The sequence below is a fragment of the Sus scrofa genome, chromosome 6 (genome assembly GCF_000003025.6).
Source record: "Sus scrofa isolate TJ Tabasco breed Duroc chromosome 6, Sscrofa11.1, whole genome shotgun sequence".
Classification (NCBI taxonomy): Eukaryota; Metazoa; Chordata; class Mammalia; order Artiodactyla; family Suidae; genus Sus; species Sus scrofa.
The window spans coordinates 27,997,107-28,020,797 of record NC_010448.4 but is presented as its reverse complement, the minus strand read 5'-3'; the positions used below and the strand labels follow the sequence as shown (position 1 = coordinate 28,020,797).

At 39.7% G+C, this 23,691-nt stretch overlaps 1 protein-coding gene across 6 annotated transcripts in view; it reads right to left on the bottom strand.

Annotated features, from left to right (window-relative positions):
• Positions 1-23,691, bottom strand: part of LRRC36 (leucine rich repeat containing 36) — an 86,546-nt gene that overhangs the window by 31,001 nt on the left and 31,854 nt on the right. For 5 of the 6 annotated variants that reach the window (XM_021094075.1, XM_005664430.2, XM_005664433.2 and 2 more), the window contains 4 exons: positions 23,053-23,149; positions 19,720-19,808; positions 6,918-7,045; positions 4,393-4,444 (listed from right to left, as the gene is read on the bottom strand). In XM_021094075.1, coding sequence (XP_020949734.1) covers positions 4,393-4,444; positions 6,918-7,045; positions 19,720-19,792 — 253 coding nt within the window. In that variant the 5' untranslated portion in view covers positions 19,793-19,808; positions 23,053-23,149. The remainder of the gene's footprint in view (positions 1-4,392; positions 4,445-6,917; positions 7,046-19,719; positions 19,809-23,052; positions 23,150-23,691) is intronic. The other variant, XM_005664436.2, reaches the window with a different exon arrangement.

Genomic DNA, 23,691 nt, shown 5'->3' with positions numbered 1-23,691 from the left:
TGTATAAACAATAAAGAATTCGTAGCATGCTGGAAGTAAACTTCATGTTAACATAATCCCTTAGGAATTTCCTTCTAAAATTATAGTGTCAGAGTTTTCTACACACTATTTTCACTATTTTGGTGTACCTCCACATGACCGTAGTTGTGATCTTATGCATTAAGTGTACAGACAATAGTTAGTAGATCTACGATTTCATAGACTTCTCACAATAAGGCTAAACTAAACTCACTGCCTCCCCCAACTTCCACCCAGAGGATCTAGGTTCACACGTTGAGAACCACTGTCCTAAGCCAATTAAGTGGTTTTCCTATGAAAACCCCTAATTCAACTATAAAGCATTTCTCTTAGACAGGTGTATCTGCTTTTTCCCAAAAGCCTTAGAGTGCAGCAAGAAGAGCATCAGACAGAAAGAAAAGTCTTGGGGCTCTCCGGGGCTTTCAGAGATTCATATGCTGGAAGAGCTCCCTTCGGAGACAAAAATACTACTTCTCAGTTAGCTTTTCTTTTTTTTCTTTTTACAACCAGTTGTGCAGCATATAGAAGTTACCAGGCCAGGGGTCTAATGAGAGCTGCATCTGAGGCCTACAACATAGCCACAGCAACACCAGATCTGAGCCGCATCTGTGACCTACACCACAACTTGCAGCAATATCAGATCCTCAACCCACTGACTGAGGCCAGGGATTGAACCCACATCCTCACAGATAAAATGTCAGGTCCTTAACCCGATGAGCCACAAGAGGAACTCCTGAAGATATTTTATTTTAATTATTTTTTGCCTTTTTTTTTTAGGGCCGCACCTGCGGTATATGGAAGTTCCCAAGCTAGGGGTCAAAACAGTACTGTAGCTGATGGCCTATGCCATAGCCACAGCAACACAGGATCCAAATCACATCTGCGATATACACCACAGCTCATGGCAATGCTGTATTCTTAACTCACTGAGCAAGGCCAGGGACTGAATCCATGTTCTCATGTATACTAGTCAGGTTCATCACCACTGAGCCATGACAGGAACTCCCTGAAGATATTTTAAAAGAGGGATGATATATGTTCTTAAAAGCATCAAAGAGCTAACAAGTTAGTGAGAAATTTCAAGGCCAAAATCTAGAAAACAGCAAGAATTCATATAGATGACTCTAGCACTTAAAGTCACATTTAATGTAAGGACTTTTAGGGTGAAAGGTATAAATATCCAAGTCCAAAACACAACCAAAGTAAGAAGTACAACAAACCACCCCCTTGCCATCTCCCACCATCACTACCACTCAGCAGGATTTAAGATGGAACCCTAAACAGGATACAATCTTCAGAGTAAAAGGTAAACTGGAAATGAATCAGCCCTTCTACACTGGTAAACCAGGTTTGCATCATCTGGGTGGTCCACGGAACCTCAAGCCTTGAGATAGATTAAGGCAATCCCAGAGTGACAGTGCCCCAGGCAATTGGTAGAAGCAAATGAAAATCTGATCTGGATGTAAATCACCTATAATAAAAAAAATTTCAGGAGTTTCCATCGTGGCACAGTGGTGAACGAATCTGACTAGGAACCACGAGGTTGAGGGTTTGGTCCTGGCCTTGCTCAGTGGGTTAAGGATCTGGCGTTGCCGTGAGCTGTGGTGTAGGTTGCAGATGCGGCTCAGATCCCACGTCGCTGTGGCTCTGGCGCAGGCCTGTGGCTACAGCTCCAATTAGACCCCTAGCCAGGGAACCTCCATATGCTGCAGGAGCGGCACAAGAAATGGCAAAAAGACAAAAAAAAGAAACAAAAAACAAAAAACAAAAAACTTCAAAAAATTTTTTTTCAAAAGAAAAGAAAATCTATCTGGAAAAGATACTTTCATGTAAGACTTTAAATCATTCCTAAAAATAGTTTTTAAATTATAACAGGAGTTCCCATTGTAGCGCAGCAGAAACGAATCCAACTAGGAACCATGAGGTTGCAGGTTTGATCCCTGGCCTTGCTCAGTGGGTTAAGGATCCGGCATTGCCATGGGCTGTGGTGTAGGTCACAGACGTGCCTCAGATCCTGTGATTCTGTGGCTGTGGTTTAGGCCGGCAGCTGTAGCTCCGATTCTACCTCTAGCCTGGGAACCTTCATATGCCACGGGTTGCGGTCCTAAAAAAAGAAAAAAGCAAAGAAAAAATAAATAAAGTATATATATATATATATAAGCCAGCAGATATCCAAAACAAATAAGACAATACAAGTGAGAATGAGTAGAAAAAAACAGACAACACAGACAAGCAAAAACATCAGATATTAGAATAGATGCAACCTATGCGACAGCTATTCTTACTATGTTTAATGAAATAGTTAGAAAATTTCTGCTCATAAAAAGTGATCCACTTTGCTGTACAGCAGAAATTGGCACAATACTCTAAATCAACTACACTTTAATTTTTAGAAAAATAGTTTTTAAAACTGACCCAGAAGATCTGAAAAATAAATAAATTAAATGTATAAAACTGAAAACAAAATTATTGAAATTAAGAATTCAGCAGACAGGAGTTCCTGCTGTGGCTCAGCAGGTAAAGAATCCAACACTGTGTCCATGAGGATGCAGGTTTGATTCCTGGCCTCGCTCAGTAGGTTAAGGATCCAGTATTACCACAAGCTGCACCATAGGTCACAGAGGTGGCTCAGATCCAGTGTTGCTATGGCTGTGGCATAGGCCTGCAGCTATAGCTTCAATTTGACCCCTGGCCTGGGAACTTCCATATGCTGCAGTGTGGCCATAAAAAGAAAAAAAAAAAAAAGAATTCAGCAGACAAGCTTAACATCAGATTAGACACAGAGGAAAAGAATGCTAGTACATTTAAAGGTGGGGCAGAAGGAATTACCCAGAATGCATATCAAACCAAAAAAAGAAAAAGAAAAATATAAAAGAGAAGTTCCTGCTGAGGCTCAACGGGATCAGCTGCATCTTGGGAGTGCTGGGATGCAGGTTGGATCCCAGCCTGGCACAGTGGATTAAGAATCCAACATTGCCACAGCTATGGTTTGGGTCAAATCTGCAGCTTGGATCTGATCCCTGGCCTGGGAACTCTATATGCTGCAGGGCGGCCAAAAAAGAAAAAAATGAAAGAAAGAAAGAAAAATATAAAAGAATAAGAGACAAAGAAGACAGACCGAAAGTTTCTAACATGCATTTACTTAATCAAGAGTCTCCGGAGGACAAGAGAGGAAAAAATAGGATACAAAAATTATCAAACGGGATAAATAAAAACAAGTCCACCCATCATAGTGAAACTTTAGAAAATCAAAGACAATTAGAAGATCTTAAAAGCAGTCGGAGGGGGTGAGCAAGAATAGAATACAGTGGAATATCTTCAATATTCTGAAATAAATAACTGCCAACATAGAAATTTATATGCGGAGTTTCCATCGTGGCACAGCGGAAATGAATCCAACTAGGAACCATGAGGTTTCGGGTTGGATCCCTGGCCTTGCTCAGTGGGTTAAGGATCTCAGGTTTCTGTGAGCTGTGGTGTAGGTCGCAGATGAGGCTTGGATCTGGCATTGCTATGGCTGTGGCATAGGCCAGCAGCTGTAGCTCCAATTAGACCCTTAGCCTGGGAACCTGCATATGCCACCGGTGTGGCCCTAGAAAGACAAAAAAGAAAAGAAAAGAAATTTATATCCAGCCAAAATACTCTTTAAGAATGATAGCGAAATAGGGGTATCTTCAGACAAACAAAAGCTGAAAGAGTTCATCACCAGTAGATCCAAGCTAAAGGAAATTCTAAAAGATATACTGTAAGCTAAAACAAAATTGTCTCAGAAGAGAAATCTGGGGGAAAAAAAGTAAAGTGCAAACAAAGTGGTAAATACATGGATAAATTTAAATGAACACTATAAAAATAGCATCTTGTGAGTTTAAAAAAATACATAGATCATTAAAATCCATAATAGTAATATATAAATCAGGACAGATTAAAAGAGTGAAGCACTTTAAGGTCTTTGAATTATCCAAGAAAAGAGTTAAAGTACTGACTAATTTTAAAGTTGAACAAGTTAGGGACACACATTATAGTTTAGGTAATAATACCAAAAGTATAGGAAGAATGTAATACTTATAAACTAGCAGGAAGAAAAAAATGGGTGATTAAAACATAATAAATCCAAAAGAAGGCAAGAAACATTAAGAAAAAGAAACAAGGAATAGTCAGCCAAATAGAAAAAGAACAAAGGAAGTGAGAATATCTACTCTTCAACCAGAAAAGCCTCACAGGTCACTAGGCACCTGGGATAGCACATTATGAAAACATTAAAGAATTCATTATGTACTGCCTCAGGGCTGAGATATTTCCATCCTCCCCCAAATTCCATCACATTTAGATTTCTCTGATTCATGCAGAGAAAAATACTTTGAGCAAAATATTTACCATCTTCCTGGTGGTTGTCACTTGGTATCTCCCTTCCTGCCACTTCTTGCACCTAAAAAAGTTTAAAAGTTTAGGAAAAGGGAGTTAGTAGGCATTCAGACATGAGCTTACCAGACCAGGGGGTTTCAGAATATTTTCCTATTAGTAAGCAAGTCCATCTTTGCAATCTAGGGAAATAGACCTTCAAGAAAATGCCCAGATTTAAGCCTATTTTATTTTTATTTTTCAAATGATCGTAACCACAGCATATGGAAGTTCCTGAGCCAAGGACTGAATCTGAGCTGCAGCTGCCACTTATGCCACAGTTGCAGCAACACCAGATCCTTTAACCCACTGTGCCAGGCTGGGAATTGAACTCACACCTCTGCAGTGACTTGAGCTGCTGCAGTCAGACTTTGAAACTCCTGTGCCACAGCAGGAACTCCATGTATATTTTAAAATAGCCACAGACTTCTCTTGTGGTGTAGCAGGTTAAGGATCCATCACTGTTACTGCAGAGGTTCTGGTTGCTGCTGTGGCTTGGGTTTGATCCCTGGCCTAGGAACTTCCATATGCTGAGGGTATGGCCAAAATAAAGTAGCCACAATACAAAGAGATTCTAGAGTTGCTTTGGAGCAGGAAAGGAGATGCCTTGAAAAGACAGAGTATCCTTAAATGATAAAGGACATACCAAGCAGTGAAATGTTTTATTTGCTCTGCTTTAGGTAGCTCAGAACAGAAGTCAGATGGTAAAACCTTTTCCAACTTAATTCTGTTTAAAAACTCCCATACTTATTTTTACCTCTGGTAGAGCTGAGTATCAACCATAGGAGCTATGGGACTTTTTTTTTTTTTTTTGGGTCTTTTTGCCTTTTCTAGGGCCGATTCTGCGGCATATGGAGATTCCCAGGCTAGGGGTCTAATCTGAGCTGTAGCCACCGGCCTACGCCAGAGCCACAGCAATTCGGGATCCAAGCCGCGTCTGCAATCTACACCACGGCGCACAGCAACGCCGGATCCTCAACCCACTGAGCAAGGCCAGGGATCAAACCCGCAACCTCATGGTTCCTAGTCAGATTCGTTAACCACTGCGCCACAACGGGAACTCCACTATGGGACTTTTTAATAGGCTGAAAATTAATTCTAAGGCATCATTAAGCAAGGATTGATACAATGTACAAAGCCATCTAGAGTTTGCTTTTTAAAAACTCATCTTCAAGTATTTGTTATCTTTTTGGTAATTACACAGAGAAAGAAATCCGACTTCCTATTTCTTAAACTAAGAAAACATATAGCAGGTTATTCAATGTCCTTTTTTCTCTCACTTCAAGAAGTAATTTCAGAGATTTTTTTTTTTACCTTAAAAAGAGCTATTTGAGAGCTCCCATTGTGGTTCAACTGGTTAAGAACCCAACTAGCATCCATGAGGATGTGGGTTTGATCCCTGGCCTTGCTCAGTGGGTTAAGGATTCAGCACTGTCACAAGCTGTGGTGAAGGTTGCAGATGTGGTTAGGATCTAGTGTTGTTATGGCTGTGACTGTGGCTGGCAGCTACAGCTCCAATTCGACCCCAGCCCAGGAACTTTCATATGCCACGGATGCAGCCTTAAAAAGGAAAAAAAAGTGCTATTTAAACTGTAGGTTAGAGTATGCTTTATCTTCATTTCCTTTAAAATAATACCAAGCGTTTTCAAAAATGGCAATTGAAATAGTTTCTAAATTACTCAAGCATAATCTCCAAAAACAAGGCAAGCAACTAAATGCTAATCTGTCCTTTTATAAAATGAAGGTATTACAAATTCAACCTGAAAAGAAATCTTACTATATTTTTACTTGTACAGTGTTGATTATCCAAATTGTGGATTAATCAGAGCTCTTCCTTCTTTCTCCTTCTGGCTATTTTCAGCAATTTTATTGCTCATAATTTATCAAAGAAAATGCAGAAAAAGGGAGAAGTTGAATATAAGGTAATCCATTCTGCTTCCTGCATCATATTCATTCATATAAATAAGTAATGAACTCCCACAAAGCTTATTTTTAATTCTTCCCCATTTTGCATGACATCCTCCTCTTTACTGCCCACAATTTCTATGCCATCTTTACCCCTTACCTTTTCATGTTCCAAAAAGAGGCAGCAGTGGAAAACCACCCCTGAGATGTTAAAATTCAGGAATTAAAAGGCAGAGATAGAAAATGTGAGAAGACAGGTAATAGGAGATGGAGACACTAGGTAGAGAGGAGAAATTTTAAAACCAGCCAAAACCTGTAACAGTAGTATCCCTGTTTGAGGGCCAAAATGCCTGGCATAAATGTGCTAAAATTATTATATATAAACATACTATCTTTGATCAGGTTAGTGGGGGAAAGGGAAAGGAGAGACTGAAATTAATGTAGAAGGTCCTTTGCATCCTGTCTTGCCCTTTCCTTTTAAAGGGTCTAACATAACTTCATCAAACAAGTCCTCTTGGGCCTTCAAAGATAACTGAAGGTCCACTGGATTAATAGTATTAATAACTGACTAGTTAACAGGAAAGTGAATACATTACCTGTGTCCCTAATGGGAAAGTGTCTAATTTCTGATCTGGTATACCACTGTCCTGGGCTGTGGAAGTACTTGTTGGGGAATCCTTTATTTCCGGGTTGGGGAAGGGAATAAAAAGTCCTTTGTTGGAGTCTGTGTTAAAAAAAAACAATGAAGCACTTTAAAGGCAACATGTCTTATGGAAAGAATACTAAAAAGGAAGTCATAAGATTGAGAGCTTCTAGTTCTAGAGCTACTACTTAGAAACCAAGTGAATTTGGACAAATTGCTTAATCTCTTCTCAAGCTTTCCACTTATAAAACAGTGACGGTAAAATCTAAACTGCCTATCTCCTAGAGTTGAAGAGAGGTTAAAATAAGTTAATGGATAGGAAATGGCTTCATAAATTCTGAAGTGCTCAACAGAAATTAAGAAGAAAACAAATACTTTACACATTTCTGAAGTGAATATGTGTTGAACTTTAATACCAATTCAACATTCCTAGCTATGGGGAGAAATGGCAGGAAATCGACTCCTGATGTCAGGCATCTCCAGGGCTTTAATCAGTAGTCTGCAGTGATTTGTCCTTTCAAACCAGCTTCATTCTGCCTTGGTTTCCACATTTGTAAAAAGAAAAAGACTAATTAGGGAGTTCCCATAGTAGCACAGCAGAAATGAATCTGACTAGTATCCATGAGGATGCAGATTCCAACCCTGGCCTTGCTCAGTGGGTTAAGGATCTGGGGTTGCCAGGAGCTGTTGTATAGGTTGAAGACATGGCTTCGATCTGGTGTTGCTGTGGCTGTGGCCCAGGCCATTGACTACAGCTCTGATTCCACCCCTAGCCTAGGAACTTCCATGTGCTACAGGTGTGGCCCCAAAAAGACCAGAAAAAAAAAAGACAAAAAAACAAAACTAATCAAGATCTGTTTCATAGAGAAGAATGCCATATTTGGGCCTTACAAAGTGCTAGTTCTGCTAGTTCCTATGTGTAGGCTCTGTCAACAGAAAGCTACTATAAGGCAGGGCAACTGAGAGCACAGAGTGAGAATAAAGCCAGCCTTTTGAAAATCTAGCCTCTCAGTCCATTTGGGTCTTTAAAATGCTTCTTACTTCTGAGTTGCTTTCTGGGAATGAAATACCCTATTATTTCAATACAAGATGTTCTTCCACCACTGTACTTGACAGAACTGTTTTTCTCAAAGTGACATAAGCTCTCAAAGTTTATGTTCTCTGATTCTTTTGCAATAGCAACACAGGAAAAAAAAAAAAAAGAAGGTGAAGCAGAAATTTCTGTTTATATAACCTGATTCTTAGTAGAAAATTAGAAAGGTTAGTAAGCTGTGACTTTGGATTCCAGGCTCCTCTTACCCTTTTTCTATAGAATAACACAAACTTCCCAGGTGTCCAAGACCTTGCTCCATCCTGGTTATCCTACCTAGCTAGTGCTATTTTCTAGATCACAGATTCTTTTTCTTTCAACCTAGCTCTCGCTTCAAACAAATCCCCCAAGGTCTGAAATCTGCTGAATGCTGTCGTACCTTCTCTTTGGTTTCAGCTATCACCTTAAGAGAAAAATTTGTTTCTTTGATTTTCCCTCACTCATGTCAAATGTCAATTACCAAGTTCAATAGAATCACTTTTTTGGGAGAGAGCTATTTTAATTGATACATAATGTGCATGCCATACAAGTTACCCTTTTACAGAATACAATTCAGTGATTTTTAGAGTATTCACAAAACTGTACAACCATCACTACCTTCTACTTTCATCACCCCAAAACAAACTCTATTGGCTATCACTCTCAATTCTCTCCTCCCCACCAGACCCTGGCAAATATCAATATACTTTCTGACCCTATGGATTTGCCTATTCTGGACATTTCATACAGATAAAATAACAATGTTTGACCTTTTATGTCTGGTTTCTGTCAATTAGTATGATGTTTTCAAAATATACATTGTTACATGTATCAGTACTTCAACTCTTTTTAGGCTGAATAACATGCCTTATATGGATAGGCCATATTTTGTTTCTCCATTCATCTGTTGATAGACTTTCTGGCTATTATGAACAATGCTGCTTTCCATTCCTCTACGAGTCTTTTGTGGACATATGTTTTCATTTCTCTTAGGTATATTTCTAGGAGTGAAATTGCTAGGTCAAATGGTAACTCTAATTTCATGAGGAACTGCCAAATTATTTTCCAAAGGACGTATACCATGGAATTCCTGTCGTGGCACAGCAGAAACGAATCTGACTAGTATCCATGAGGATGCGGTTCGATCCCTGGCCTTACTCAGTGTGTTGGGAATCCAGTGTTGCTGTGAGCTGTGGTCTAGGTCACAGACATGGCTCAGATCCCTCATTGCTCTAACTGTGGTGTAGGCCGGCAACAGTAGCTTCTTTTAGACCCCTAGCCTAGGAACCTCCATGTGCCATGAGTGTGGCCCTAAAAAGCAAAAAAAAAAAAAAAAAAAAAAAGTATACCATTTTATTTTCCCACCAGAAATATATGAGAGTATCAATTTTTCCACATCCTTGCCATCATTTGTTATCTGTTCTCTCAGTTCTAGACATTCTAGTGTGTGTTCAATGGTATCTTCCTTGTAGTTTTGATTTGTATTTCCCTGCTTGCTAGAAAAGTTGAACATCTTTCATGTGTTGGATAGTTGCATATCTTCTCTGGAGAAATGTCTATTCAGTCCTTTGCCCATTTTCTAATTGGGCTGTTTGTCTTTTTGTTATTGAATTATAAGAGTTTTTAAAACAGAATGGATACTAGGCCCTTGTCAGACATAAGATTTGCAAATGTTTTTCTCCCACTCTGTGGGTTTTCTTTGTACTTTCTTGATAATGTCCTTAGAAGCACAAACGTTTTAAATTTTTATGAAGTATGATTCATCTGTTTTTCCTTTGGTTGTTATGCTTTTGGTGTCATACTCAAGCTATAGGCTCAATCCTAAGAAAGATAAACTGCCACTTGCTCTGCCACATTATGACTAAGCACGTTATATACCACTATCAGGAAAAATCAGGAAAAAGAAGCAATTCACATTCTAATTTTTTTGTCTTATACTTCAACTTCTTCTCTTTTCTCTTCAGATGTAAAATATATCCAATACTTAATTCCAAAAGTGTATTTTTTTAAATTTTAAAATTTTTTTTTTTTTTGCTTTTAAGGGCTGTACCCACAACATAGAAGTTCCCAGGCTAAGGGTCAAATTGGAGCTGCAGCTGCTGGCCTACGCCACAGCCACAGCAACACAGGATCTGAGCATCATCTGTGAACTAAACCATAGCTCACCACAAACATCAGATCCTTAACCCACCGAGCAAGGCTAGGGATTAAACCCCCACCCTCAAGGATCCTAGTCAGGTTTGTTAACCATTAAGCCAGGAAGGGAACTCCAAAAAAAGCAGATGTATTTTTGACATTGTTGTCCACTCCACATTTTTACACTCATATAACCAATGTGAGAGGACCATAAATCAATATCTTTTTTATTACTGAAAAATTTTTGCTATTTGTAATGACAGAAAAAATGGCTTTATAATGCTGATACAGGTGACAAAGAACTAAGAGTTGGATACTTCAATTACCAGTAATCTTAGGTGAATGAACCCCTGCTTCACACATTTGGCCAAAAACCTTGCAATCCATCTGTTGCTGAAAAGGGATGCACTGCCCAGATTCCTTTCAAGGGAGGACTTGATTTGCACTTCAGAGTCTGTCCCAGCTACAGAGAACTACCTCCTGATGTCTTGCCCTTCCAGAGGCAGTCCACATCCAGCAACTCAATGGGGCTCAGACATTTTAATATGGGACATTCTGAGGGGCAGTCCTTTTCAACCCTCCTTCTTCCACTTACCCCTGCTTTGGATGCTGATCTCTAGCAAACATCTTTTTTTTTTTGTCTTTTGTCTTTTTAGGGCTGTGACCACAGCATATGGAGGTTCCCAGGCTAGGGGTCTAATCAGAGCTGTAGTTGCTGGCCTACGCCACAGCCACAGCAATGTAGGATCCCAGCCACATCTGTGACCTACACCACAGTCCACGGCAATGCCGAATCCTTAATTCACTGAGCAAGGCCAGGGATGAACCTATGTATTCATGGATGCTAGTCAGATTCATTTCCACTGAGCCACCATGGAAATTCCTCTAGCAAACATCTTATATCCTAGATTCCACTGAGATAAAATTTTAAGAGCAGAAATAATGGGTCTAGCACTAGTTAGAAGAACTGCCATTTCCTTTCAGTTCCTAATCCCCAGTGAAAACAACTTAATCCCTGACTTCTAAAACATTAATATATGTTAACTATTGTAGATATGATAATAATCATTTTTTCACACCATGAACAGACTGCCTGTAATTTTAGTAACTTTGTGTTTTTCCCCCTTAAATATCTGATATGTATTTTATTCACAATTCAACTCTTTGAAGTTTGGCTTCCCTTAGCAATATATTGCAGTTAAAAACACTTAATGTTTTATTTCCAAGTTTTCTTCTCATATTCTCAAGGATTTAATTAATCTGCATCTCCTCATTTGCATTCACACTATCATTACCACCCTATGTCAGGACAGATCCTCATTATCCCCCACTCGGACTACTACTTCCAGTTGCTTCCCATCTAACTAAGCTTGAGTTATCTCTCTAAATCACACATTTAATCATGCTTGCCACCTAAAACATTTGTTACCAATTTTCAAGAGACTAAAATGAAAATGTTTAGTAGGAGTTCCCATCGTGGCGCAGCAGAAACAAATCCAACTAGGAACCATGAGGTTGCGGGTTCGATCTCTGGCCTTGCTCAGTGGGTTAAGGATCTGGCGTTGCCGTGAGCTGTGGTGTAGGTCACAGACTCGGCTCGGATCCTGCATTGCTGTGGCTGCGGCTGCGGCCGGCAGCTATAGCTCCAATTAGACTCCTAGCCTGGGAATCTCCATATGCTGTGGGTGCAGCCCTGGAAAAAGACAAAATAAAAAAGACAAAAAAAAAAAAAAAAAAAAAAAGGAAAAAGAAAATGTTTAGCAAAGAGGCGTTTTACAACTTGGCTTTAGTAAAACACCTTTGCTCCAGTTATAAGCTAAGTCAACTTCCTAATCTGTCTCACTTGTTATTGCTGCTTCTTCTGTTCTCAGTGTATTGAACACCCAACTATGCCCACTGAATTCTATTTGAATGCCCAACTTAAATGTCTCCTCTTTCATGAAACCTTCTTCCAGGTCCCTAGTCAATACTAACTGCCATTGCCTCTCCATTATAGTTTTTATCTCTACCACAGTGGAACTCATTTCTCAGCCTGACTGGTAACCTAATCATCTATCTGAATCAGATAAATCTCTGGCGTGAAAATATCTAAAGATTGGACACTGTTGTATCATTTCCTAATATGCCTAGCCTCTCACACAGGAACTGTCTAATAGTCATACACTTATTTGCTAAATTGCTCTCATCTCCATTATGGCAGAGATTGTCACTTGCCCCCAACCATACCCATTACTCACCTCTAATGAACTTCTGATGCCAACATCTAAACTTTCTTAAGAGAGAGAAATGAACATCTTTTTTTTTTTTTTTTTTTTTTTTTTTTGTCTTTTTGCCTTTACTAGGGCTGCTCCTGCGGCATATGGAGGTTCCCAGGCGAGGGGTCTAATTGGAGCTGTGGCCGCCAGCCTATGCCAGAGCCAGAGCAAGGCGGGATCTGAGCCACGTCTGCAACCTACACCACAGCTCGCAGCAATGCCAGATCCTTAATACACTGAGCGATGCCAGGGATTGAAACCGCAAGCTCATGGTTCCTAGTCGGATTCATTAACCACTGAACCACGACAGGAACTCCTGAACTTCTATCTTGTTTAAGCCACTATGTTGGGAGGTCTCTGCTATTCCAAACCTGATTTTTTTTTTCTTTTTAGGGCCACACCTGAGGCATATGGAAGTTTCCAGGCTGGAGGTCAAATTGGAGCTGCAGCTGCCAGCCTACACTACAGCTACAGCAACATTGGATCCAAGCTGCATATGTGACCTAAGCATAGCTTGCAGCAACACTAGATCCTTAACCCACCGAGTGAGGCCAGGGATCAACCCGCATCTTCATGGATACTATTAGGGCTCATTTCCACTGAGTCACAATAGGAAATCCCAATTATCTTTAGTAAGGCATCCATTGCTTTCCAATAATCTGACCTTCTACATAACACAAATCTTCTATCCAAACCACATCATCACTCAACTGCCTCCATAACCTGCTATGCTCATTACCACTTTCCCATAGTTGTTCACCCCAATACTGCCAATCATAGTGCTCTCCTCCCGCTTTTAGGCCATCCCAGCACATTCAAGAATTTAAGGGCAGATGGCTTTGTTTTTCTATCTGCCACAAAACTTTTCCCCATTTGCTCCTCACACACTCTGAGCTTCTTTGGCATATGCCTTTTCACATAGTGTTTCTCAAACTCAATATTCTTATAAACTCTGAGACTATGAATCCAGTTTAAGAAACATGAATTTAAGAAACTCAGTATATAAAAAGATATTCTAAAAAGCAGCTTATCCCAGACACCTATGGTCAATCAATCTTCAACAAAGGAGGCAAGAATATAAAATGGTTGAAAAAGCCAGTCTCTCCAGCAAGTGGTGAGGCAAAACTAGACACCTACATGTAAATCAATGAAACTAGAACACATCCTCACACCATGGACAAAAATAAACTCAAAATGGCTTAAAGGCTTAAACGTAAGACAAGACACCATAACAGCTATTAAGTATGATAGCTATTAAGTAAGCCTGTTAAGAGACTATTAGGGTCCCCACCCTGGCCTGCAGCCCACCTGGCTACACTGGGAGTTAGTGCAAAGACTACTCCCATGCACTGGGGAAAGGAGAGGCCTCACTCCTGACTTGGCACCATGTCCCGGGTGCTGCAGCCCACTACCAAGAAACTTCGGGGCATCTTCTTGCTATTTGGGGCTTGGTGTTCCTGAGACAGCAAGAATTGTGATAAATTCCTTGATGCAAAGATCTTGCAGGAGTTACTGATATGGCTGACCATAGGTATGTGATCTTAATACCTTGAATGAGAATTTCATAAGAAGATATGTCAACTTTTTTTTCTTTTTTAGGGTCTCACCCAAGGCATATGGAAGTTCCCTGGCTAGGGGCTGAATTGGGGCTGTAGCTGCCGGCCTACCCTGAAGCCACAGCAATGCCAGGTCCAAGCCGCATATACAACCTACACCACAACTCACGGCAACTCCAGATCCTTAACCCACTGAGCGAGGCCAGGGATCAAACCTTCATCCTCATGGATACTAATCAGATTTATTTCCGCTAAGCCATGATGGGAACTCCAGAAACATCAAGTTGTAATTCAAAGGATCTGCTTTTGCAAGATCCTTTGCCACAATGGGGCAATTAAGAAGCTGGCAAGGCGGAGATCCTGTTGTGGCTCAGTGGTTAAGGAATCCAACTAGGAACCATGAGGTTTTGGGGTCGACCCCTGGCCTCGCTCAGTGGGTTAAGGATCTGGTGTTGTTGCCATGAGCTGTGGTGTAGGTCGCAGGTGTGGCTCGGATCTGGCGTGGCAGTGGCTGTGGTGTAGGCTGGCGGCTACAGCTCCGATTCGACCCCTAGCCTGGGAACTTCCATATGCTGCGGGTGCAGCCCTAGAAAAGACAAAAGAAAAAAAGAAGAATCTGGCAAAAATAATTACACTTCCAAGCAACATTGTTCCTTTTCTCTTTTTTGTTAACTTATCCAGATCCTAGACAAAAAGATTCATATCAAGGGATTATATTCTTGGAGATATTGAAAAAAGATTCCTGGGTCTTGAAAGATAATTACTAGAAATATGCAGGGGAGGAATAAAATTGAAGGGTGTTTTTCTGAGAGAACACCATTTATCAGATTTATCAAGAATTTGAAGATTTATGTAATAAGATATAGGTGGTCCTTACTTTGCACCATTTCAACATGCATGAGTATCAGTTTTCACTGTCCCTCAACAACATGGCTGAATTTTTAGTTGTTACAATACTAAGTGAATTATTGCATAAGGTTTTTTTTTTTTTTCATTTTCTTGGGCTGCTCTCGCGGCATATGGAGGTTCCCAGGCTAGGGGTCCAATTGGAGCTGTAGCTGCCAGCCTACACCAGAGCCACAGCAACACAGGATCTGAGCCGAGTCTGCAACCTACATCACAGCTCACGTCAACGCCGGATCCTTAACCCACTGAGAGAGGCCAGGGATCGAACCACAACCTCATGGTTCCTAGTCAGATTCATTAACTGGGCCACGACGGGAACTCTGCTGCTAGCTCTTTATTCCAAAATCATTGTGCAAATAAAAGATATGCATCATGAACAGTAACCAGTTACATTACTTCCTTCAAAGTCTTGGTGATTAGTCACTGAATGTCCATGAGTAACAGACAGTAAAGCATGTAGTTATGTTGCCTCTTTGTCTCCCAGTAATAAACCCATGTGACATTTTACAAAATTGTATAATCAGAAGAGGAAATTGGTCAACAAATAATGACAGAAAAGCAAAGAAATGAGAAGTGATAACACTCAAAGTAAAATTAGATGTGGTTGGAAGATTTTAATATAGCCACAGCAAAGCAAAGACAGGACAAGACCTAGGGCTACATGAAGCTATAGTACAAACTATATTTAAGTCTGATGAATATAAAAACAAGGTAAAGCTGGGAGTTCCCATCATGGCACAATGGAAACGAATCTGACTAGGAACCATAGGTTGCCGATTTGAGCCCTGGCCTCACTCAGAGGGTTAAGGATCTGGCATTGCCATGAGCTGTGGTGTAGGTTTAAGACGTGGCTCAGATCTGGCATTGCTGTGGCTCTGGCATAGGCCAGCAGCTGCAGCTTCTATTTGACCCCTATGCCTATGCCCCCATATGCTTTGGGTACGGCCCTAAAAAGCAAAATAAATAAATAAATAAATAAAAATAAATTTAAAAAAATAAAAATAAATAAAAACAAGGTAAAGCTACTTCAACATCTTTTAGTTTAAACTGCACCAGGAAGAGAAAGCTATGGTTGAAATGCAGCATTTATTTCTACTTTGGATTGAGGACTATCAACAAAAACAAATCCCAATCACTTTGGCATTGAAGTCAGTTGATACACTGAAGGAAAATGCTAATTACAAGGACAACTGTTTATTGCCAGTAAAGGCCGGTTTCAGAGTTCCTGTTGTGGCTCAGTGGGTTAAGAACTCGACTAGTATCCATGAGGATGCAGGTTCGATCCCTAGACTCGATCAGTGGGTTAAGGACCCGGTATTGCTGCAAGCTGTGATTTAGGTCGCAGACGTGGCTTGGATCCCACATTGCTGTCGCTATGGTATAGGCTAGCAGCTGTAATTCTGATTCAACCCCTAGTCTGGGAACTTCCATATGCTGCAGGTGCAGCCCTCAAAAGACAAAAGAAAAACAAAAAGATTGGTTTCATCATTTCAGAAGTCAACATGAAATGATTAATGTTAAGCTATCTAGGAAAGCTGCAAGCTCAGATAAGGATGTTACTGTGGGGAGTTTCCTGGTGGTGCAGCAGGTTAAGGACCTGGTGTTGTCATTGCTGTGGCTTGAGTTGCAGCTGTGGCGCAGGTTTGATCCCTGGGCTAAGAATTTCTGCATACTGTGGCCATGGGTGCAGCCAAATAAAAAGGGATGCTACTGTGAAATTTGCACCCAGATTCCAAGAATTACAGGCAGTCCTCACTTGTAAAATAGTGCAAAAACTGCAGAATTTTGATACAATATAAATGGAATTATCGAAGATGAAGATAAAGATGACCATGGGAATATTAACACTGCTGCCATTCAAGAAACAGTTCTAGATATTCAGGAAGCAGGACTTAGGGAAGGCAAATGTAGTTTTAAGTGAGGAAAGTGATTGTAGAGGATGAATATGTCTCAGAGGAAATGATGTTGATGAACTTCACACGGAAGGAACACTCAGAGATGTTTCATGACATTGACAGCACAAAGGATAAAAATTTGGAAGCTGATTCAGACTTAGAAAGGAGTATGAAAATTTTCTGAGGCATAGAAAAGATGCTAACTCCACACTGCAAGTTATAAATGAGAAGAAAGCAAGTACTTTTCAAACTACTCTTGATACATTTTTTATAAAGAAAACAAAATTTAAAAAAAGATTATTAGGAAAGGGAAAAGAAGGCTCATTAGTTGTGAATTAACCTACACTATATTATACTATTCCATAGGGTATAGAGGTATAGTGGATTCAGCTGGACTTTAGGGGAGGGGCTGCATCAAACCTCACTCTGGTTCTGAGCCTGAGTAATGGGAAAGTGGTGGTAACACTAATGAAACCCTAAGAGCTGTTCAGGGCTTGGAGGAAAGGGATTCATTGGGGGTTTTAATATGTTTAGCTTGAGGGGCTGGAAAATAATCCAGTACTGATCCCAAGTATCTATTAATAGTTGCTCAACAGAAACGGTGGACTGGTACAGAGAGACAGGTACAGCTTGTCAACGCTAGACCAGCATATTTATAAGTCATCTACAGGAGGAAATAAAAGAAAGAGATGAAATGAACAGGGCAAACAGTAGAGAAAGAAGAGAGTCTGAAGACATAGCCTAAGTATGCTTATTTTAAGGGTAAGGGAAAAGAGAGAGGGACCTTTGAAAGAGTCAAAGATTATGTGGTTAGGAGAAGAGGATTAGGATCCAAGACAGTGGAGTTTCCCTGCCATCTTAAATGATTGGTGGGAAAGCACTGTTTTCAACAACTGAGCTAGTGGGAACTATTTTCCAGAAAGTTTTCTCCTGGCCTGTGGCATGACCATTAACAGGGTATAACCACTTTAGTCATATTGAATTACCAATAGTGCTTACAGGCAGCACTCCCAAGGGAGCTAGCACAAACATAATTTTCAGTGAAAAGCAAAGCTCTTTAATGTTTCAAAGTAGAAAAATAAATTTTGTATTAAAAAAAAACTAGGCAACAGCTGGAGCTTCTGAGAACCTTTAGCAATGGGTCCTATGTCTAGTAAAGCAGTTTGATTTCAGTAGAAACTGTGCACTTCAAAACATTTTAATTTATGGAGTGAATTTTTGTGTGTGCTAATAACACGACAGAAATGAAGTTTAATTGCGATCATACAAAAAGAGGCAGTCAAATTATGCTTTGCTGTATCTTTGTCTTTCTGGAAATGGATATATAAATGCTTAGACTTAGAAAAAGACAGGAAAGCTGTATACCAAATTAACTGGCATTCTCTTTAGGGGATAGGCTTATGAGTGATTAAAATACTGTTCTTGGAGTTCCCATCGTGGCTCAGTGGTTAGCGAATCTGACTAGGAAATATGAGGTTGCAGGTTAAATCTCTGGCCTTGCTCATTAGGTTAAGGACCTGGTGTTGCCATGAGCTGTGGTGTAGGTTGCCAATGCGGCTTGGATCTGGCGTTGCTGTGGCTGTGGCGTAGGCCAGCAGCTACAGCTCCGATTGGACCCCTAGCCTGGGAACCTTCATATGCTGCAGGTGCGGCACTAGAAAAGACAAAAAAAAAAAAAAAAAAAAAAAAAGTCCTTCATGTTTTTCAGTATTTTCCAAAATTATTCTAATACGTCCTGAATTTTGAAATACTAAAAATGCTATTTTAATTAAAGCAATCCATGATCCATTGACTTACATGCACTGAGACAACCAAGAAAGGAAAACAAAAACCATACCTTACTATGGCTTATTTCACCATCAAAAACTGTGAAAAAAGGAGTTCCCGTCGTGGCGCAGTGGTTAACGAATCCGACTAGGAACCATGAGGTTGCGGGTTCGGTCCCTGCCCTTGCTCAGTGGGTTAACGATCCGGCATTGCCGTGAGCTGTGGTGTAGGTTGCAGACGCGGCTCAGATCCCGCGTTGCTGTGGCTCTGGCATAGGCCGGTGGCTACAGCTCCGATTTGACCCCTAGCCTGGGAACCTCCATATGCCGCAGGAGCGGCCCAAGAAATAGCAACAACAACAACAACAACAACAACAACAACAAAACTGTGAAAATAACTTCTCAATGTCCACATGGATAGAAAAGAAGTCAGAAAAATAAAATACTGTATGTTACAAACAGAAAACCCTTAATATCTAAACGACAGAGTCAATCCATTAGCTATTATTGAGATTTTAACAATTTTTAGAGTTTGTATACAATTCAACAGACTCTTCAAAGGGACAGAGGCCTTGATACAGAAGTTGTCTCAAGTCAAAGGTCATCTGCTGAGTGCCAAATTAATTGGTAAGGGCCCACTGTGTGCAATTTCTGCAGTGCAAAGCTTTCTCCTAGCCTGTGGCGTGACCACTGATGTGGCGTAACTACTTTATTCACGTTGGATTACCAATAGTGCTTACAGGCAACAATCCCCAAGAATATAGCACAACACAAAAGATTCTGCAGCTGCAAAGGTTCAAGGTGGAGGAGCCTATTAAGACCAAGGGTGTGAGATGCATTGATGCAAACGAGTCCTGAGTCTCTGGCTAATGAATCCTGCGACTGGCAATGCAGTTTTCAGGATGTACGAATGATGTAAAGTGATGTAAATGAAACTGAACTCTGAGTAGAGCTTGTGCACTCTGATGGATTCTGGCTTTGGCCTGGCTCAATAAGTAGGGCCCTTTTGGCAGTGAAAGAAAGGAGGAAAAACACAAGCCAGTAAATCTTGTGGTTGTTTCAAATCTATGTTAATTTCTCAGCTATTTTGTCTTCATCTTACCCAAGACTGATCATGAAAACAGAAACAACTAATGTTTTAATCATTTTGTGATCAGAGAGGGAAAACTTACCAGTTTCAATCCTGCTATCAACATCAATGTTGACTTTTGATACAGAGCTCTCATGTGTTACACAGTTTTTCATTGTCTTCTCCCTAGAGCTGTCACATTGAATAATTCATTTAAAACTCAAAAGAACCTTCTGAGATCACCAGAGTAAAGGCTATTTCGAAAACATTATTTCGGGGTGATCACATCTTTTTAAAATGCTCTAGAATATATTAACAAATGTTAAATTTAAAACTATTTTTAAAAGGTCCATAATATTTTCATTAGGAATAATGGAAGAGAAAGACATTACAGTTCAGCCTTTAAAGTATGAAAGCCTTTAAAGTATGAAAACCCATTGTGGCTCAGTGGTAATGAACCCAACTAGTATCCATGCAGGGTCAATCCCTGGCTCTGCTCAGTGGATTAAGGATCCAGCGTTGTCGTGAACTATGGTGTATGTAGATCACAGATGTGGCTTTGATCCTGAGTTGCTGTGGCTGTGGTGTAGACTGGAAGCTGCAGCTCTGATTTGACCCCTAGCCTAGGAACGTCCATGTGCCACAGGTGTGGCCCTAAAAAATAAATGAAGTATGAAAGCCAGATACAACATTGCAAATAACTATACTTAAGTTTTTTTTAAGAAGCATGAAAGCCAGAAAATTCAGAACTTACTGTTTTCTTGACAGAGGGAATAATATTTTATATTATAAAATGATATTTTCTTTTGAATCAAAAAACTCAGGGAGTTCCCATCGTGGCTCAGTGGGTAACGAATCTGACTAGGAACTATGAGGTTGCGGGTTCGATCCCTGGCCTTGCTCAGTGGGTTAAGGATCCAGCATTGCCATAGCTGTGGTGTATATCGCAGAAGTGGCTCAGATCCCGCGTTGCTGTGGCTGTGGTGTAGGCTGGCAGCAACAGCTCAGATTAGACCCCTAGCCTGGGAACCTCCATATGCCTCGGGCATGGCACTAGAAAAAAGACAAAAAAAAAAAAAAAAAAAAAAAGAATTAAAAAACTCATAGTTAGGACACAGAAAAGAAGGTTCTGCTACCAAGAATTATAATGGAGACAAGTATAGCCATTAGTTAGAAAAAGAGACGAGAAAGGCAGTGTTTGCACTTGATTGATATAGTACAGTAAGATTGGGAACTACAGTAAGTACAGACAGCCTAAACTTAGCCAGGCACTTCACACCCACCATTCCATTTAATCATAAAATCTGTTGGTCTATTATCTCCATTTTATAGGTTGGGGTACCTGGAATTCAGAAAGACTTTAAACAAACAAACAAACAAACAAACAAAAACAGAGTTTCTGTTGTGGGTCAGTGGTTAAAGAATCCAGCTAGGAACCATGAGGTTTCGGGTTCAATCCCCGGCCTTGCTCGGTGGGTTAAGGATCTGGCGTTGCCAAGAGCTGTGGTGTAGGTTGCAGACTCGGCTTGGATCCCGAGTTGCTGGGGCTCTGGTGTAGGCTGGTGGCTACAGCTCCGATTAGACCCCTAGCCTGGGAATCTCCATGTGCCTCGGGAGCGGCCCTAGAAAAGACAAAAAAAAAACAAAAAACAAACAAACAAACAAAAAAACCCAAAAAACCTTTGCACAGGTTTGTAGAGTTTACAAGGTATTAATGTTAATAATGAGCACCTGAGCAACATTTTACTTCTGTTTTGCAATTGCTATAAGGTAACTAAACAGAAATAAAATGGTGATAATTATTTGCCTAACTAGTAACTTTATTCAGCTATACATTAATTCACCTCTGTATTTCTATAGAAAACAAGGTACCCCAATGCATTTAAAACAGGAATTTACAAATTTCTTCTAGGGAAGAATACTTAATGTTCTGTGGATATTTTTATATTTTATCAAATTAAAATGGTATGTATAGGAAGCAAATTACTAGAAGATAAATATCATATTTTATTATTAATATGTATTTATTTTATAATATATAAACACAAATATAAAATACACACATACATATACCTAAGACTAAGAGGATATTTACCATAATTAGTATTTATTTCTCGGTAGTAGGATTATGAGCTGTTTATTCCTTATGGTTTTTTCTGTACATTTCATATTTGCAACAATAAACACACATTACTTTTACCATCAGAAAAAATATATTAATAGATACATCTATACATGTGTATAGGTACACAGATGTCTGGAAGGATGTATACCAAACAGTAGTTAATTCAGTAGCAGAATATGGGGTAATTTTGACTTTTTCCCTGTACCTTTCTTTTTTTTTTTTTTTTTGCTTAGAACAACACAATTTAATTAGGTATAGTTCTGTATGTCAGAAGTCTGACACAGGTCTTGAGTGAGCTAAAAATCAAGATGTCAACAGAGCTGTCTTTTTTTTGTGGTTAGAAATTCTTTTTTTTAATTATATATAATGATTTTTATTTTTTTCCATTATAGCTGGTTTACAAGGTTCTGTCAATTTTCTACTGTACTGCTATCTTTTGTCCTTTAAGGGCCATACCCACGGCATGTAGAGGTCACCAGATTAGGGGTCTAATTGGAGCTACAGCTGCTGGCCTACACCACAGCCACAGCAACGCCCGATCTGAGCCTCATCTGCAACCTATACCATAGCTCACGGCATCGCCAGATCCTTAACCCACTGATCCTTAACCTACTGAGCGAGGCCAGGGATGGAACCCGCAATCTCATGGTTCCTAGTCGGATTCGTTTCTGCTGCACCACAATAGGAAGTCCTCCCTGTACTTTCCTATATTATTTAAATTATAATAAATTTCTGCTTTTCAAAAACAATAAAGCAACTTTTTGGAGAGGAGTAGAAGATATGGTACTTATTTTGATAGGATTTAGGCAACAAGAAATAGAAAAACCTACCATTCAGATAATTTAGTTTCAAGGTCTGTTTACTTTTGGGTTTGAAAAGAAATGATTCCCTTATCATTTTTTAACAAATTTATCTCTAACTATCCTTCCTATGGTAATGTAATCTTCCTAATTAAATAGGAAAAGGCCATGTGCCAAATCTATAACTCTACCAAAAAAGAGTTGGTAAACATTTATGGGGATGAAAGTAATCTCATGATATCCCTATGCATGAACTCTGAACAACTTTAGAGAATTTACAACAATGATATCCAAAGCAGATCCACTAACTGGAGAAAAGAAAAATGTTCCCATTGAGGGCCAGATTTGTCCCAGATAAATCTCAATATGCTGAATAGATACTTTTATTTCTGATCTGATGATTCTTAAAACTTGTAGAAATTTCTGCTGGAAAATGAAGAAAGTTATGCAGGAATTCACTACTCTCTGTACAGAACCAAACTAAAAAAAAAATTGTAAAGAATCTTCTTACCTTTTTTTCACCTCTAAAAGAAAATTCTCACTGTTGCCCAACTGACTAAAATGCAGCTTGGCAGCTTTTCTCTCACTTTCTCGTACAACTCGGTCATCTGGAGGCAAAAACCGTGGTCTGAACATGTTTCTTTTTTGGAGTAAACAATAATGGGTCATAAAACCATATTCACAGAGTAAAAACTAAAGATCAGTCTCATGTTTTGTTAGAGACAGGTCACAAAATAATGCTATTATGTTGTCATGAGTAGTAACTCAGGGAGACTATAGGGATACCATAGCAACAACTGCCATATAAGTAGTAACTACCTCTGCAGGAAAGTAGAGCTTGGACAGCATACAATCCAAATGGCCTAATCTTAAGGCTGAAAGTTACACCATTTCTGAAAGACTTTACTTAAAATTTCCCTACAATAACTTTCCCAGGGACATGTAACACCAAAGTTTGTAACAAGAAATGTATGCTCAAGAAAATTATAAAGAAATACAGACTAGCTCATTTGAAGGAATATTTATTGTTCCTTGCCAATTAAGCCCCAAAGAGTTGTGTTTGTTTTCTATTGCTAATACAGTTGCAGAGTTGGGGCATCTGGAAAAATAAATCTCAACCTGGAAATTTTTTATTGGGGAGGAAATGGTG